The sequence below is a fragment of the Oppia nitens genome, unplaced genomic scaffold (genome assembly GCF_028296485.1).
Source record: "Oppia nitens isolate AA-2021 unplaced genomic scaffold, nextdenovo-longstitch-racon4-pilon3 scaffold54_pilon_pilon_pilon, whole genome shotgun sequence".
Lineage (NCBI taxonomy): Eukaryota > Metazoa > Arthropoda > Arachnida > Sarcoptiformes > Oppiidae > Oppia > Oppia nitens.
This window is the reverse complement of record NW_026533237.1, coordinates 119,295-135,766: the sequence shown is the minus strand read 5'-3', so window position 1 is coordinate 135,766 and position 16,472 is coordinate 119,295. Positions and strand designations below refer to the sequence as shown.

Here is a 16,472-nt window from a genome sequence, read left to right as displayed (position 1 = left end):
CAATAATAATCAGTTATAACAAAACTAATAAACACTAATACAATAATAGTGTATACACTTTGCTTTTATAAGTTAATATTTTATAGAGTAAACAGGATTTACGATAGTGTAATACACTATTTGTTGTTGCAATAGTAGTTAAACTACTTATTGCAACAGATGTTGCAATAATTGAAGCAATAGTTGTTAAACAACTTGTTTCAACTGTTTTTGTAATAGTTGATGCAATAGTTTATGAGTTTATAACTACATCAACATTTATTATAGTAATACAATTTGCATTATCAATATGCCTGTGATAACTAATGTTTCGATGACTGCTGATCTCTTTGATATGATTGGTTTTATTGATTTAAGAAAATTGTGTAACAACTGTTGTAATTGTGTATATCACAATTACCCATTTGTGAGAGTAATTAAACGGTATCGTAACCCTAATGCCACGGTTATGATATACGACTCTGGTAAACTAGTATGTGTGGGTGCAAAATCAAAAAATGATGGTCGAATAGCATTACGAAAGACTGCTCGCATAATACAAAAACTCGGATATGATATCAAATTACATAACTTACGTGTGACTAACATTGCTGCGTCACATAACCTGAAAAACGACTTGAATGTAGAGAAACTGATGAATCAATTTAATTGGAGCAGTAATTATGAGTTGGAAATATTTCCACATTTGAGGATCAATTGTGGTAATAAAAGACATATAACTCTCACTAGAAAAGGGAAAATGATATTGACTGGTGTTTATACTAGAAAAGCATTGAATGAATTATATGAAGAGTTTATGTTTAAATACTTTGATTACTTAATAAACAAATAAATATGAAGAAAGTTAGATTTGATGACAAAATACAGATAAAGACTATGTATGTTTGGTCATATGCTTCAAGACAGGCTCGTATATCTAACTGGCATTGGATAGTTTTTAACAGACGTATTCATGAATATAAGTGTAAACTAATTGAAGAAAATATATCATATGTATTAGATAAAAATTTTAGAGAGAAAATATTTAATGAACGCTTTTGTAAATAAATAAAATGTAAATAAATTATAAATATTATTTTAAAAATAAATGTATTTATATTTATTTTGTTTACATCTACACTCATGTTAGGTCACATGATTTCCGCTATCCCCTCTCCGCTAATACATCGGAAGGTTGACCAGTTCGGTAAGTTGGTCAGTTTAGGTAGGTGGTCTGTTAGGTTAGGTTGGGTTAGGTTCGGGTAGTTGGTCAGTTCGGTTAGTTGGTCAGTTCGGGTAGTTGGTCAGTTCGGGTAGTTGGTCAGTCGGGTAGTTGGTCAGTTCGGGTAGTTGGTCAGTTCGGGTAGTTGGTCAGTTCGGGTAGTTGGTCAGTTSGCGTATGTGGTCAGTTTGGGTATGTGGTCAGTTCGGGTAGGTGGTCAGTTCGGGTAGGTGGTTACTATGGGTAGTTGGTCAGTTCGGGTAAGATGGTCAGTTCGGGTAAGATGGTCAGTTCGGGTAGGTTGTCGGTTCGGGTAGGTGGTCAGATCGGGTAGGTGGTCAGATCGGGTAGGTGGTCAGTTCGGGTAGGTGGTCAGATTGGGTAGAGGTAGTAGTGACGTCATTGGTGTACTTCACTTAGGTTAGGTTAGGTGGAGTCACGTGATCACGTGAACCCCCTCTCCGTGACACAGCTATATGGGGGAAAGCACTGTGCTTTCCCTCATGTGAACCCTTAGGTACCAACTACTATTATATTTTTTTGAGGGGCAATACCTGACAATATGTGTATTATTAATACCTGTGCCACTATTATTGTACGGCGTTGTTGCTGTGTTTGCGATAATAACGGTGCTCTCATTATAATATACAGTGTATAGTAATAATGCATTATTAACTGTGTGTGTGTGTGTGTGTGCAATGGGAAATAAATGATAAATAATGGATCAAATAATAATAAAAAAGGGAAAATCATATTTTTACAAAAATATAATTATATAATAATAATAATAAACTATATTTCAAATTCATTCAGATCTTAATCAGTAAATTTACGTACAGTTTATATATACAGTATTTGACTTATAATATAATCGTTTTTAATAAGATATTTAACTGTACTTTTAAATAATATAATATCTACGAAAATATTAAATGATTTTTATGTCACTAATAAACGTTAATTAGTTATTGTATTTTTTTTTTGTTACTCTCTATCTATTTTTTTTATTATTATACATATATAATATAATTACAATATTATCGTAATTGTATTGTAAAATGTTATAATTTATTGTATTCAATATAAATTTTTAAATTATATTATTGTATAATTTTGTTATTATTATTATTATTATTGAAAAATTGAGTTTAATGGTTATTATGACTATCTAGTATTATTATTATTATTATAATAAATATATTAAAACATTTAACAAAAATTTTATAATTTTAAAATACTAAGCATATTAATTATTAACATTAAATAAATACTAGTTAATGTATTTTATAAATTATAAAATATTTTTTTTAACTGTGTCGATGTATTTTCAATTAATATTAATAATAATAATAATATTAACTATAATAAAATTTATTATTGACAAATGCAAAAAAAAATAAATAATTAAATAATTATGACTAAAAATATCAAATATGTTGTTGTTTTTTGTTTTATACTTTCAATTATTTTGATTTTTTTCATAATGATTAATACTGTATTTCAGTTAATAATCAGATTATAGCGTATTTAATATTATAATATACTATATATATATATTGAATATATAAAATATATTAATAATATATAACTATAATCTAACCCATAAATAATTTTTTTTGTTTATATTATTAAAAAAAATAAAATAAGTAACATATTATTAAGTCAATAAATACAGTATCATAACATGTATTACATATTAAAATTTCTATAATATACAGTATATATGAAAAAAAATTTATAATAAAAATAAAAACACTTGCATTGTATATGTATAGTATATTTATAGATTTTATAATGAAATGCTAAATCGCTATAAATTATGATTTATTAAAATAAAAGTTAATATAATATAATATCAAAATACTACTAATAATAATAATATGAAAATTAATGCTATAAGTTATTATTAACTTAATACAAAAAAATAACAATATTTGACACATTGTTATTATAATATTTTTTTTTAAAAATATAAACTATTTTAATAATAAGGATTAATAAATAACTGTCAATTTATAGTATAAATCAAAAATAACAGTAAACTTATTATGATATTATTAATATAATATTTATTGTTTTAATTATATTATATTTAAATATAATTATTTTTGTTTAAATCTAATTAATTTTTTTATTTTAAATTATATTAAATTTTCTTTATAGACATTATGTTATTTAATATATTTATATAAGAGATTGTTGTTTTATTTTTGTTTGTTTGTTATTTAATTATCCAAAAAGCAACGTTAAAAGTACATTAAAAATAACTACTATATAATCTTATTTTTATATATATATTTATGTTGTTAATTAAATAAATTTACATATACAATATTAATTAGACAAAAAAATTAGTTTAGCTAAATATACTCTAGATAATCATTAAGCAAATAATATAGTTTACTAAAAAAAAATTTAGCGCAACTAATCAATTAATAATCAAATCAAATAAATGATATATAAATAATTTATACAAATAAATAAATAATGAAAGACTATATCATCAAAAACAGTTGTTTTTGATTAAAATTAAGTTTTTAATTAATTTTGTTTTTGCTCTCTCTCTCTCTCTCTTTCTCTCTCTCTCTCTCTCTCTCTCTCTCTTTATTTTTATCTTAATATTTGTCTTAAACGACTTTCATTAACATTATCATTGAAAATGATTAAAACTTTTCTAATGAGAAAAAAGAGATTATAAAATCAATTGACGCTTAAAATTTAAGCTTAAGTTTTTTTTTTAAAAAAAAATACTAATTAAACATATAAGATAATGTTTTATTATATAACATATACTGTATATTATATATATACTGTAGTACATTATATACTAGTAGTTTAGCATTTATTTATTATAGACTGGAGACAAATATAACCAAAAAAAATAAAGAGATAATAATATTTTTTTACTATTTTTTGTTTTGTTTTGTTTTTTTCCAATTTAATGCTCGGATAAAACACAATTATTTTTTTGGTGTCCACTTACAGTAGTTTATCCTAATTGTATAAATATTTTTTAGTCGACCCATAACAACAACAACAACAATTGAAAATTGTTTAATTGTATAGTATTTTTGGTGTGTTTGGATGAAATCAACCGAAACTAAATAGTTGAGTTCAAATTAATTGAAAGCCAAATATAATAGTATATATATTAACTAAAATGTTTTCAACAAAAACAAAATCAATAAATAGTCTCAACAAAAATTAGCTGCTGCTGCTGCTGCTTCTCCTACTACGTCCTAAAATTGGACAGTTAGTTAGTTATCTAACTTATCTAACTTTAGCCTAGTCCTATATAATAAACTTAACCTTATAGATAAGTAGGTGCTAAATATAAGGGAAACTTCAAGTATAATAGAAAAATAATAATACTTTTTTAGTTAGTAGTAGTTAAATGATTAAATAATAATAATAAAAAACTATGTGATGTGGGTTAAAGTTATATACATTTAGCTACTAACTACTACTACTACTACTACTACTACTACTACTACTACTACTACTACTACTAATAATAATAATAATAATAATAATAATAATAATAATAATAATACCACTACTAATACTACTACTACTAATACCACTACTACTACTACTACTACTACTACTACTACTACTACTACTACTACTACTACTACTACTACTAATAATAATAATAATAATAATAATAATAATAATAATAATACCACTACTACTACTACTACTACTAATACCACTACTACTACTACTACTACTACTACTACTACTACTAATAATAATAATAATAATAATAATAATAATAATACCACTACTAATACTACTACTACTAATACCACTACTACTACTACTACTACTACTACTACTACTACTACTAATACCACTACTACTACTACTACTAATACCACTACTACTACTACTACTACTACTAATACCACTACTACTACTACTACTACTACTACTAGTAGTAGTAATTTAAATGGTAGTCAATAAAAAAACAAAAACAAAATAAGGGCTAATTGTGTTAGCCATTCAACAACCAGCAAAAATACGTGACATATTTTACATTTTTAATGGTATGGACGAGAGGATAGTTAGCTAATAATAATAATAATAATAATAATAACAAAAAACAATAAAAAACGATAAAATTTCGTGACTTTCCGTTACCTGACAACCGGCTTCAACGTCGGCGTAATAGCCCGGATGACGGCACTTGAAGTTTGTATAGGGAATGGTATGATAAATAGGATAGTCTTTCCATGGACTACCGGGAACACCAGGTAGATAGCCGTGACCGCCGTGACCGCCGACAACGCCCAGACTATGTAGACCGTGATGGTCATCATATTTGGTGTAACCGTTTGCCGCCGATAAATGATGACTGCCGAGGCCGACCCCATCGTCATAGCTGACGGCTACCGGTGCCGAGTGTTTAGCGTGAAAATCGGCGTCCAATTGATAACCGTTGACCTGCGGCGGCGTGTGTATCGACTCGACAATAGGGTGGTGGGCCGACAAGTATGACGGCGGATGTGCCGACTCGTAGGCAACCGGTTTTGAGTGGCCAACATTCAGTTCGTTTAGCGGATCGCTGGCCGGCTGTTTGGTTTGGGCGAAGGCATGCATCGGCAATGCCGGCTCCAGCGGTACCGGCAGATAGCCATTAGGCTGATCACTGTAGACGGGAGTGTCGCGTGAGGCGGCGTAATGTTTGGGCATACGCTGAGCGCCGTACAGCTGTTTGGCCTCCGATTGGGCAGACTTTAGGCTGTCAATGGCCGACCTATCGGTCAGTATAATTTGTTCGCTGTTGGCCGACTGTTTGTCATCTCCCGGTGCCGCCGCTGCTGATGCCGATGCTGCCAGTGCCAAATGGATTATGGCCTCCAAATTGCCGTGACCTGCGATGCCGGCCGGCAGCTCGTGAACGGTATGCTCTTCGGCAATGATACGCGGCTTATGTGACTGTACTTCAAACGGCGCCAAAGCGTAATCATAGTGACGGACGGTATCCTAAATAATAATAATAATAATAATAATAATACAGTAATTGTATTAGAAATTGAAATGAAATAAATTGATGAAAAAAATTAATGAAAAAATATTGATTTTTTTGGTTCATTTGTTTTTTTCTCTCTTTTTCTTATTGATTGATTGATTGGCTAAATATTGTGTTGTGATTGACGATTGAAGTTAATTGAGTTTGAGATTGAATTTATTGTTGACTTTTGTTGTTATATATATTGTTTGAGTAGTAGTTTTTATTGTTGTTAATGTTGTATGATGTGTGTGTGTGTTTGTATGTGTGTGTTTGTATGTATGTGTGTGCATGTATGTGTGTGCATGTATGTGTGTGCATGTATGTGTGTGCATGTATGTGTGTGCATGTATGTGTGTGCATGTATGTGTGTGCATGTATGTGTGTGCATGTATGTGTGTGCATGTATGTGTGTGTATGTATGTGTGTGTATGATGTGTGTGTATAATGTATGTGTCTGTTTGTATGTATGTATGTGTGTGTGTATGATGTGTGTGTGTGTATTTGTATGTATCTATGTATGTATGTATATATGTGTGTGTGTGTGTGTGTGTGTGTGTGTGTGTGTGTGTGTGTGTGTGTGTGTGTTGTATTGTGTAATCAGTTTAATTGCACCGTTAGCTTGATTGCATTTGCAGTAGTTCTACTACTATAACTAATTGAACATAAAATTTTAGTTACAATTAAATGTTAATACACACACAAATATATGAAACAAAAATCAAACAAAATAATAATAAGAATAATAATAACTAAAAATAAAATTAATACATTGATATAATAAAGTATTTATAAGAAATTTATTATATATTTTATTAAACATTATTTATTATAGTATTTATTTTTGTTGTTAATTTTGTTTACTTAATATATATATATATAAATTAATATTAACTAATGGCACAGATAATTTATCAATGATTTATATATGAGTCATATAATATGACTAACAAAATATTTTTTATAATTTTTATTATTAACAAAAATAGTAATAATTTTTACAAATAAATTAGTTGTAATGAATTAAATGTTTTTTTAATAAAATAAAAATTAGATTTACATTTTGATTATAATTTTTTTTATTGAATATAATTTATTTTAATAATTAAATATTGCTTTTTATTTAGAATTTTTTTTCTAAAATTTAAAGTTAAATATCAATTAAATATTTAAAAATTAATGAAAAAATTATTAATAATAATTGTTAATTATATAAATGCTATATTAATTTTAATAATATAAATAAAAATTTTAATACTTGTAATAGAAATGTATAATTTAATTATAAAAAATACTAACAAATATATATATCTTATTATTTATTATATAAATTGAAAAAACTTATATTTGACAACAAATAAACTGTATATAAGCTGTTTGAAAAAAATGTATACAAAAAATATAATTACAATTTATGACAGATTTTTATATAACTTATATATTTTTTTTGGACACATAGTTGTCATCATCAATGACTACACACACACACACACACACACTGTCGTCTCCCATAACACCTACACTAATCTGTCCGTAAATATATATATATATAGACATCAAAATTATTATGGGATCCAATGTCTACCAACTAATACATTATATTAAAGTATTATATAATTGTATATATATTTTGTGTGTGTGTTATCCAATATTTACAGTATATATATAAGACTTAGCAAATAAAATCTAATATTTTATATAATAATAATGCTGTATATATATATATATAAAAAAAGTTATATTTATTTGACGACTGTCTTATTGATTACTTATGGGTATTAATATTTAATTAGCTGTATTACTATTTTTTTGTGTACTATAATGTGTAATGTATTACATATTTACAGTAATATCTTATGACAACATTATTATTATTATTGTCAATAATATTAGAGATGAAATAAAAAACTTGTTTTTATGATTATTATTATAAGTATATATTATATATATATATATATAAATTTTGTATATCTAAATATAGATACATCAAAATCTTATCGACAACAAAATATATATATAAAAAAATTAAGTCCCAATTCACAGGAAAACTCATTTAAAATAAATGATTATTACTTAATCAAACATAAGTTATAATATATTATTTATAAATCTAATATAATATCATACATGTGTTTAATTATATAATTTATATATATATATAATTATATACATATTTATATACATTTTATATACACCTAATGTTTTCTATATTTGTAACGAGTATTTAGTAAAATATAAATAAATAATATATATTGAAACACAAAAAAAAATATTAAATTATTAATTTTGAATTATTCATACTATGTATATGATATTGTAAAAATGTGTGTTTAATTAATGGCTTAAATGCAACAACAAAATTAAAATTAAAAAATAATAATAATAAAAAATAACAACATTTTCTAAAGGGAGTGATTTTTATAGTTAAGTGATTTATGACATACAATATATATATATATATATATATATATATATATAAATATAACAACTATAACACACAAACAAAATTGCTTACAATATATAATAGTAAACAAAATTAAAATTTTTTTTATGTATTATAAGATTACATCAGAGAAAAAAAAATCTTATTTTTACTATAAATGTTAAGTTCAGAGATTAGTGTAGAAAATAACAAATATATTTCATTAAAAATAATCTCTTATTTTATGCAAAATTTTCCTTAAGTTTAGTATATATTTTTATTATTAGTATTATTATTATTATTATTGTTTTTATTCAAAAATATTTTTTTTGTAGTGAAAGTTATTACACAATATATATATATATATGTATATATATATACTGTATATATAAACTATATTTATAGCACATTATATTTCAAAATCAATTAAATATAAATTAATTTTAATATGCAAATTAAAATGATAATTATGTAGATTTTATATATTATATTGTATTTCACTATAAATTATATATAATATAATGTGTAGAAACAGATTTTCATAATCATTAATAATTATAACAACAATTGCTATTATATTGTTAACATCAATAGACATTTACATAGTTAACAAAAAATAATTAAATTTTATATTTCAAAATAAAATATAAATCAAAAATTGTAATTTATAATTAAAGTTTTTTTGTTGCTATTATTATTTTTTGTTTTACATATAAAATATGTTAAAACATTGTATTATTATATTTCAGTTATTATTTATAAATTAAGTTTTGAATTATTATATTTTATATTATTAGATAATATTTATTTATTTATTCAATTTGTTTAATCATTTGTGACAAATGTAAAATATTTTTATTTTATATCTAATTTTTAAACTAAATAATTATTTTAATTGTATTGCTTTATTAAGTTTATCAATCAAATATATGAAGTCAATTAATTTTAATAACTTTATTATATTTAAACTATTATTGATAAACTAATATATACTCTATATATATATATATATTTTAAAAAATTTATAAATAGTAAAAATATAAACTTTTTGTTGTTGTCATTCATTGTAATGTAGTTTTATTTATATGTAACGAAAAAAATCTAATCTAAATATATATATATTTTTAATAAATTAATTGCTATTTGGATTTTTTGTCATTAACTGATATTAATCGGGAAATACATATATATATATAGTAAGATATTTAGATATATCTATATATTATATGTATATAAATACAATATATAGTGATATTTAAACACTTCAAAAAAATAAGTGAAAAACTTGTAAGTATATTAATAATAATATAATAACAGTTATATTATTAGTTTTCATATATGAATGAAGGGAAGACCCTAATAATAATAATACTTCAAAAAAACCTAACTGTGCTATTCAACCAACAACAAAAAATATCTAACACCCAGTTATGAAACCCCCCAATGAGTTTGATTGAGTATCACTTGTGTTATTATATAATAAGATGAATTAATGTTAGAGAGAAAAATAGTTTTTTTTATTTTATATATATATATATTTTTGTAATTTTGTTATTTAGCTTCTATATATAGATATAAAAAAAGTGTTATTCATTTGATTTTTGTTATATATATATAAAATAATAAATTGAATATAAGTTTATACAGTATAAGTTATATATATATACTGTATATGTATTGAAGACATTATTTTTATATATATATATATATATATTCATTGCTAGCAATTTTTCAACTGATAAATCAAATCAAGTGTTAGTCACAAAAAAAACTAAAAAAAACTAAAAACTAAAATAATTGAGAGTAAAATTTATTGCTTTTTTCTACTACTATTATTACTACTAATACTACAGTATAATAACACAATGAGTAAAAGTATGGTACTGTATATATATATATTAAAAAAATAACTAAATGTAAAAATCACTGAACACACAAAAAATAAAATAATTAATGACTTACATGAGTGTCCAGGTCTTTGATCTTGGATTTAGTCAACGATTCATTGTTTGTAACATTTTTTATGTTATTATTATTATTATTATTAACAATATTTGCAATTTTGGTCACATTTTTCTTAACTGATATTCTTTGACCAAATTCTTGCTCACAATTGATGCGATAAATAGCTTCAAAAAATAATAATAAATTTAAAATTCAATACTAATATAAAACTATTATTTTTTTATTTTACAAAATTATATTTAAAATTATATATGAATTATTTAGAATTGAAAAAAACTAATAACAATTAGTGGTTTTTAAATAACTAAATAATTGTTAAAATTTTTACTAATAATTTTTTTAAAAAAAATATGATTTATAATAATAATTAGCAAAATAGTAGCATAACTTACTGAATAAAATGAAAATTATAATGATTTTCATTTTTGTTTGCATATTATTTTGTTTTCCACCGTATAATAAACACTTTATTGTTTTTTAACACTTAATAAATAACTTTTTAAGATTTTACTTTTAATTGTAGCATAAAATATATATAAACTTTTATAAACATTTAGTTTATTTAAACTAAACATTAATACTATTTAGTAGACACACTAGTAGATAGAAAATATTCAAACAAATTTTTTTTTAATAATACAACCAAATATTTTTTTTACACAAAAAAATTGTCTATTAATTCGATAGTCAATTGTTTATATATGTGTGTAGATTAATAATAATTATTATATCACACAATAGTTGACAAAAATCACTAAATAATTTTTTAATACATTAGACATTTAAACAAACAAACAAATTAAACAAAATTGTCTAATTTATGTGTAAACACTTTCGCTTTTCATACATAAATAAATAAATCAAAAAATTATTTATACAATACTAATGATAATTTTTGGTACAATCATTATACACACACACAGAGACACAAAATTATTATTATATAATAAACAAACGGTTCATTAATATATATATTTATTTAATATATGAAAAACAAGTGTCTAATGCATTATAATAAATCCAAAGCCCAAACTAGTATCTCATTTTAATAAAATGAAAATGAATTGTTGTTATATATATTTAATATTATATATATAATAATGTATACATTATTATATATTACTCTCTTTCATTCACTTAAAAAAAATTTTTGCCAAACATATGATAGGACACTCCCATCACTGACTTAGTTATGTATAGTATATATGCATAATATAACCGATAACTCTGAAACAGTTTATATATAATGATAGTAATTGTAATAATAATAATAATACAAATACTATTAGCTTAGTTTTTTTTAAAAAAGCACATAAAGTTTATATATATACAGTATATATATAAAACTTATATAACTTTATACTGCATATGAATAAGTATATTACTATTTGAGAGAAACCAGTGAGAGACAAACCCCCACATCTTTTATTATTATTATTATTATTTACCATATATTATGTAATACCTGTGCGCTCCCTATCGCTCACTAACTCTCTCTCTCTCTCTCTCTCTCTCTCTCCTCTCTCTCCCTATCCCTCTATCCCTATCCCATAACCAAAATACCCGGTTTTGTAAGTAAGTGTATATAATAATAATAAAATAAAACTGTTTTAATACGTTAACCACATATGTATGTATAGTATAGTATTATACACTCAGTTGTTATTAGTGAAGGGAAATAATAATCAAAAGTGAAAATATGGAGCAATTATAGCGCTTTTGAAAAAATAATATAAAGTTTTTTATTTTACTTTACTATTGCTTTTCATTAAGATTACATAATTATTACTTTACTACATTAACTTATATTAGTATTATTATTATTTATTTATTAATGTGTTGTTACTATTGTTGCCAAATAATTATTTTCATATAAATATTTTTGTATTGTGTTAACACACATATTGTACAATATTTTTTACTTATTTAAACTATTTTAATATATATATATATATATATATTATATTGCTTTAATTTGTTTAAATTATAAATACAAATAATTAGTATACCAACTTTTATTAATATAAATTATTTTTTTAATATACATACTATTTAGAATATAAAATTTCAAAATTTAAGTTTAACTGTTATTTTTGTTATAATTTTAATAATAATAAATTATTATTTTACAACTAAAAAATACCAATTAATTATATTTAGATTTGTGTTTTCGATTAGCAATTATACTTAAAAAAAATAAAGTACAGTATATCCGATATAAAGAAAATAAATTGTTTGAAAATATTTATTGATAAAAAACATAATAATTATTAGATATTGTTTTGATATAAATATTCAACAAACAACTTGTTGTTATTGTAATACACCCTTTATTTTTTTTTTGGTTAACAAATAGGATTTAAATTTTTTCTCTCAAAATATTATAATCACACAAAAAAGTATTTTCAAATGGTTTTTCAAATTTATTATAATATAATTACTTATGATTTAAATAATTATTTTTTTACTACAAATACTCTACTAATAATCCCTAAATATATATATATATATATATATATATATATATATATAAAATGAAACTAATATTAATGAATAATATATAAATTAAAATTTATTGATTGAACTATTATTATAATAATAATAATAGTATTAATATTCAATGAGTTGAGAGCACTTGTAGGTCCGGGTTAGTGATATCGGGGTGTTGTGTTGAACATACATATAAAATGCTAAACCATTTAATAATAATACTAAACTAATTATTACACTAATATATACTAAACTAAACTGTGGTTTTTTGTGTGTGTTTATTATATTCACACAATTGCTTCCCAAATATGTTAATAATTTATTTTCTATATGTACTGTATATGTAAGATATGTGTGCATAAATCAAATGATATTTCAATAATATTTATATACCATTGATATATAGTTTGTAAAGAAAAACTTTTTGTTTATTTTTCTTAACTATTCATAATATATATATATATATATATATATTATTTAATATACTGTAGTTTAATACAGTCAATGAGTTAAATGAGTTCCGCTTTTATATATATAATATATTTATTAATATATTGTTAAATAATTTATGTATTATTTTATATTAATTGGATATAAGGTATACAATATATATATTATAGTTTATAATTGATTCTCTGTTTTTTATCATTTTATTTATTTTTGAATATAATAAATATTAATACAATTTTTATTATGTATTCAAATGGTTTTATTTTCTTAATTTCTAATTTATTATTATTACTATTATATATTATTGTTTTCAAAAAAATATATATTTGTATTGATTTATATCATTTAATTGAATTCATTAACAACATATATAGGTGTTAAAAACTAATTTATTAATTATATAATACAAGTACTGGTATATCACAATAGATATTGTTTGTGAAATTTTATGTTTTTGATATGTTTGGACATAAATAATATAAATATGAATAGAGAAAAAAAACATTTATGAATAATAATAATAATAATGTAATAATGATATTAAAAACATTAATATTTTTTAATCTATACATTCATATCAATGACCGGAATATTTTTTTTTGAAAATAAATGTAAAATTATTATTTTTTTGATTTATTAATTTTTGTTATTTTGTTATTTATTTCAATTTACATAGATTTAGATAATTAGTGCATACAGATAGTGAGTCTCATATATATATATATATATATATATATATTAAATTATATTATATATGAGAAAAAATTATATTTAAAATTGATAAATAACTCTAAAATAATAATAACAACAATAATAATATACATAGTCGTAATTGTTATTAAAATGCTATAAATTATATTAAAATAAAAATTTAATAATATTATAGTATTTTTAAAAAAATAATAATATAATAACAATAATAATATTTAATAATAATAATAGTGATAATACAATTATTTTAAAATTGTATACAAGCATTGTATTCAAATATAATAGACATACAATAGATTCAATCAATCAATAAACAAATAATTATTTTAAACAATCATTTATTATATAATATATTTAAATATTACTTTCACTTATATAATATATATAAATTTATATATATAATATAGTTTATATTAAATAATAAAAATTAAAAAAAAAATATCTTCTAATTAAAAAATTTAATTAATTATATTTTTCCCTATTGATTTTAATAAGCGTTATATAAAAATATAATTAATCAAATAAAATTTAATAAAAAAAATAATAACTATTGTCAAATAATAAAATATTTTAATTATTTGTTGTGTTTACATTTTCCGCATAATTTATTATTTAATCAAATAAATATATGTTAACAATTAATATTAAATTGAATAATAATAATAATAATAAATAAATAAAAAAATCATAAGTTTATCTAATTGAATAGTAATTTGAAAAATAAATAAATTAATAAATAATTTTACACCTACATATTTAATAGCTTTATTTATTTTATAAAAAATAATCATTACATGTATATTATCAATAAATTACATTTTTTAATGTTTTAATTATTGATATATTGATGTCATTAACCATTTTTTTGTTGTTGAAAAGATTTCAAAAAAGGATAAATTAATTTGTATAAAAATTTTTATAATTATTTTTTAATAATGTTATTTATTTTAATAATTTAATGCCCAAAATAATAATAAATCAATATATATATATATATTTGTGGGAGAAAATAATTTATTTGAACTCTATAATATATATATATATATGTGAATTTTTATTTATTATTTTATTTATCTGTATATTAATATTAGTAGAAAAAATGTTATTATTTTTATTTTTATTTTGTGTTTAGTTTAGTTTAGATTTTAAAGCCCAAGTTTGCAGATAAATACAGATCGGTTTAGTTTTTTTTGTTGTTGTTGTTTAGTACTTTTCTCTCCTAAAATTTATTTATATAAAAAAATATATACAATAAAAGACAAATAAAATTGTAATTTTATTTAACAAAATAAAACAAACTAATAATAATAATAAAATAGTTTATATAAGTCGAGAGAGAGAGAGAGAGAGAGAGAGTAGGCTAGAGTTTAGTACAGATATTTAATTTCAAGTCAGGTCTCAACCTTAAAATAAAAAAATAAAATAAAATCCAATATATATTTATTTATCAATAAAAAAAAACCCATATAAAACCATATATAAAAAACTTTTTTTTTTTGTATAGATTTTAACCATTTAAATGATAAAAATGTTTTTAAACTATTTTATGGGGTTTTTTGTTGTATTTATTTTTTATATGACTAAACAGTATAGATAGATAAATACAAATATATATATATTAGTATATATTAATTAAGTTATGTCAATAACTATATACTGAATATGAATATAAACTCTATAGTTATACATATTTGATATTTTAGTCCATATATACTGTATATGAATACAAAAAATGCTATAAAATAACAATAAATAATTTTTAATAATAATACTAAATTTAATATTTAGTTTCATAAAAAAAAGTTAATTAAATTTTTTTAAAAGGTTTTTTTCAGTAAATATCGACTAAGATTATGATTATTATATGTTATTATAATTATTTTCAAAATTTTTTTGGCAATATATAGAGTATTATAGAGTATATGGTATATTGTTTTATTATACTTATTTTATACGTATTTATTATTATTTAATTAAATTAGTTATTTTGGCTTATTATTGCTTGATATTATAAATCTATAATAAATATTTTAATGGTTTTTGAAAAACTATAACAATAAAACAAATAATAATAATAATAAAAGTGTTATAATAATTAAAAAACATTATATGATATAAATGGATATAATTATTATATAAGAATCTCGTTTTGCTTTTTTTTTTTTTTTAATTTAATTACATGTTTTGCTGAATATTTTTGAATATTTTATTACTAA

General features: G+C 21.3%; 1 protein-coding gene across 1 annotated transcript; it reads left to right on the top strand.

Moving 5' to 3' along the window:
• Positions 1–289: 289 nt before the first annotated feature.
• On the top strand, positions 290–832 carry LOC128960783 (TATA box-binding protein-like 2). The gene has a single exon (XM_054306917.1). The coding sequence runs from the start codon at positions 290–292 to the stop codon at positions 830–832; it is 543 nt and encodes a 180-aa protein (XP_054162892.1).
• Positions 833–16,472: the final 15,640 nt, after the last annotated feature.